General features: G+C 33.2%; 1 protein-coding gene across 1 annotated transcript; it reads left to right on the top strand.

Annotated features, from left to right (window-relative positions):
- The first annotated feature begins 412 nt into the window (after positions 1 to 412).
- Positions 413 to 2,524, top strand: LOC105135151 (NHP2-like protein 1). Its single transcript, XM_011039891.1, has 5 exons — positions 413 to 531; positions 620 to 740; positions 826 to 929; positions 2,003 to 2,134; positions 2,226 to 2,524. Exons 1-5 carry the CDS (start codon positions 529 to 531, stop codon positions 2,250 to 2,252), a joined length of 387 nt encoding a protein of 128 aa, XP_011038193.1. The 5' UTR covers positions 413 to 528; the 3' UTR covers positions 2,253 to 2,524.
- Positions 2,525 to 4,035: the final 1,511 nt, after the last annotated feature.

Genomic DNA, 4,035 nt, shown 5'->3' with positions numbered 1-4,035 from the left:
ATCCATCGGCCAAGGTTATTCTCTGAAAATTAATGGTCTAGATTTAGCCACATCGACAAAGACACTATAAACAAGAGAAACCTTAAATTACCCCGAGCGTATTACCCAAATCTTAATTGACTCTAAAATAAATATTGTTATCAATTAGGTCCAAAAACTCTTAGATGTTTCTCAATTGGATCTTCCTATCAAATGATTTTAGTTTTTATGTTAATTATATTTAAAAAAAGTCATTTTTTCGCATAAAATATCCAAATCAGATGAAAATATTAACAGATTGGGACAGATTGAGAAGTATGAGCCGAATTGAAAAATATCTTTATGTTGGGACTTGAATAAGAGTAAATGTATACATTAAGGACTAAATAAAGAGGTTTCCCCAGTTAATACAGTACCCTGTACCGCCTCTACTTCTCATAAATAGAAGTACGAAAACCCCCAAAGAAAAACCCTAGCCTCCTCTGTGCTTTGCATTCACCAAAAGCAGAGAAAGTCTCCATCTTTGATTGAGAAACCCTAAACCTAAAAATGGTATCCTCTTTCTCTTTCTCCTTAGCAGCGCATAGGATTTAGTTTTGTTTTCTATGAAAGGTTTCACTTTGGTTTTTTGGTTTTGCAGACAGTAGAAGCAGTGAATCCAAAAGCATACCCGCTTGCAGATGCCCAGTTGTCAATAACAATACTTGACCTTGTTCAACAAGCTGCTAACTACAAGCAACTCAAGAAAGGAGCGAATGAAGGTTAGTTTTGTCAAAAGTAGCAGTTAATGTGTTTTTTTTTTGGCTAATATAAAATATGGGGTTTTAATGAAGTTTTGATTTTCAGCTACTAAGACACTTAACAGAGGTATCTCTGAGTTTGTTGTGATGGCTGCTGATACTGAACCACTTGAGATCCTTCTCCATCTTCCTTTGCTTGCTGAAGACAAGGTTATCTTTTCTTTTTACCTTCTGTTGATGGTTTTTTTGTTTGGGTTTCTGTCTTGTTGTGGATTGGTTTGTTGTATTTGTGACAATATTAAGAGAATGTAGTTTTAGGGATTTATGCTTATTTATTTGGTTTTTTGTTTTTGTTTTTTCTGGTTATTGCTTTACAACTGGTTTTGTCACTAATTTAGTTCTGGATGCCTTTGTTGGTTGTATATGACAAGCTCACATATATACTCAGTCTTCAATCATACTGGCTTCAATTCAGTAATCTGAATAAATTTGATTTAGGATGAATGAATTTCATTGGATTGGATTATGGTTTTGTAACCTTTTTTTTAAGACCAAGCTATTCTGCCTTTGAATTTCTTACGCAGGCTTGAAACTCCCAAGTTTAGGTCGAACTTATTTATAGAATTTCACACAACTTTAGTTCTTTTCTGGTTACAAATGATATATAAAGCAAAGAACTAGCTAGTACTTAAGTGGGGGAACATAAACCAACTTATATCACCCCACATTAAGCTAAGACAACTCTAGAATTGTAATGTCTAACTGCAAGTCATATACATAATTTGCTAGCCAGTCTGCTACTGAATTAGCTTCACAAAAAATGTGCTGCATTTGCTAGGAGTCTTATACTGCATAAGAAAGGATCGCTGTTTGTAATAGCATCATCCCTGCCCAAAATCACATGTAACACCATGCTAGGATCCACCTCAAGCATAAGCTGTATAAAACCCAAGTTCCATGCTACGTGAAATCCTTCATAAATACCCTACAATTCTACCTTGAAAGAAGTATGTACATGACTTAGTTCTCTTTGTCACATGATTAAAGTAGAAGTTGACTTCACAGAGCTTGGTTCATTGACTTGTGATAGTAGAGATTGGATTTCAACTCTTTTCTTTTTTCAACTATGAAAGGATGCTTGGGAATTATCCTAGATTACTCTTTATGTCAAAGGCATGAAATTAATGTTGTTTTTTTGCCTATGCTCCTTTTCTAATCATTTTGTAAATGACTTTGTGGAGGCACAGAGTAAACTAATTTATTTTTTTTATTTGAATTGGCAGAATGTGCCCTATGTATTTGTACCTTCAAAGCAAGCACTTGGCCGAGCATGTGGTGTCACAAGGCCTGTTATTGCTTGTTCTGTGACGACAAATGAGGGGAGTCAATTGAAAACCCAAATTCAACAACTCAAGGTATTTTGCTTTCTGTACGTTTCTGGAATTCATGTAGTGTAACCTTGTTGAATTCAGCTCATAATTCTTTTCTCCCCCTTTTAAAATTCAGGATGCCATTGAGAAACTTTTGATCTGAAATAGTACGGAATGCAATTTCGGTGTGATGGGCCTCTTGGACCATTGGTGGTTTGCTACTTTGGAGGCTTTGACTGATGAAGTTGTGCCCTGTTGCCATGAACAAATAATGTTTTTGACTTCTTTAAGGGCCTGTTATCTTGTGTTTTTTTGGCTCTGTGACTTGGGACCAATTATAATGTTCAATATGAGTAGTTTGTTTGTTGTGGTTTAAATATTGTCATGGAGTTTTTTACAGTGAATGGTTTGTGCCATGAAAGCCAAATACTGATATTACGAAATGTGGCGTTTGTCATGTGAGGATTTTTGGTTTGGAAAGTAAAATGTGGTATCCAATTGCGCACCAAAAATGTTCAAACTGAGAGGTAATTCTGATAGAAAGTATTGCTCTGAGAGCTATTAGGGGAACGCTAGTCAGGGTCCATTTGGTTTTCAATATTGATCACAATGGTCAAATGTGTGATGGTTTCAAATCACGCTGAGACATGAATTCGTGTTTGTACATGTTCTGCTTTCTGCATTTCATTTTTTTTAATGAGCTCGTATAGACTGATTGATCCATATTCATGGTCGTATACCATTTTGCTATCTATCTTATACGAAGAGATTAAACAGGAAACTTATCCTTTATTCTTGAAATGCTTTCTTGCAATGTCACGATGAAAATCTCAGATTTACCCCAGTTTTAGCTATCTTAACTAGGTTTGCACCTTGCAAACGTTAACTTTTGAAAACTAGAGATTTTTTTCAATTAAGATATGTTTCCACCTTCTAATGAATACTTTCGTCAAGAAACTCTCATTGAAGAATGGGATTTTATCAAAATTAGACTCTGAATTAAGTAAGTTTCTTCACAGATGCATGATGCCTACATGAATTTGAATGAATAATTCTGACATTGGTTCTGCCTCGAGGTAAATCTTTGAGGACTTCTCTCTCATCCCATTTGTGCCCACCACAAAGCGACTTCAGGTGAAACTCCTAATCACTCAAAGTGATGATCATTCCTTTGCTATTGACGTCTCAATGCTACCTTCAGCTCTACACAATACCTAAGATGAAAGGCACCTCTTTAGCCATGTCCATGGGTATTCATAACTCCTAATCACTCAAAGTGATGATCATTTTGGTGCCCACCACATTGCTATTGACGTCTCAATGCCACCTTCAGCTCTACACAATACCAAAGATGAAAGGCACCTCTTTAGCCATGTCCATGGGTATTCATGGATAGTCTATTATTATTATTATTATTATAAATAAAGCTAAAACATTGTTTCCTCACACAAAAATAGTAATCTATTATGTTTATTTTTTCCTGTTTGATTATTGATTTTTTTTTTAATTTCTAGTCCTTTAATTTTTCTAATAGTTTTTTTTTTATTTCAATCTTATTTAATATTGGATTGATCAAGAAATAGAATTTATAATTTATTTTTCTCTACTTTCTATAAGATTATCAGTATCTTAAATAATTTTTTTAGGTTGATACTCGATTTTAAAAATATCTAATATTATCATAAAATTAAATAAAAATAATTTATAAAAACAATAAATTTATTAAATCTACTAAAGTTTATAACTCAAGTTGTAAGGTGATCAAGGTTAATATAGTTTGACATCATCTTAATATAAAGACAATTATTATTTTAAAGTTTTTTTAAAAAACTATGTCATATTTTTATCATTCATTCAAATTATTTTTGGACCCATTAAATTAAATAATTTATTTTGAATTATTTTTCACGTAATTTAATTTAAAACTTGAGCTAAATAAGGAGCTA

Source organism: Populus euphratica, unplaced genomic scaffold (genome assembly GCF_000495115.2).
Source record: "Populus euphratica unplaced genomic scaffold, PopEup_1.0 scaffold55.1, whole genome shotgun sequence".
NCBI lineage: Eukaryota > Viridiplantae > Streptophyta > Magnoliopsida > Malpighiales > Salicaceae > Populus > Populus euphratica.
This window is presented reverse-complemented; position numbering and strand designations above follow the sequence as displayed.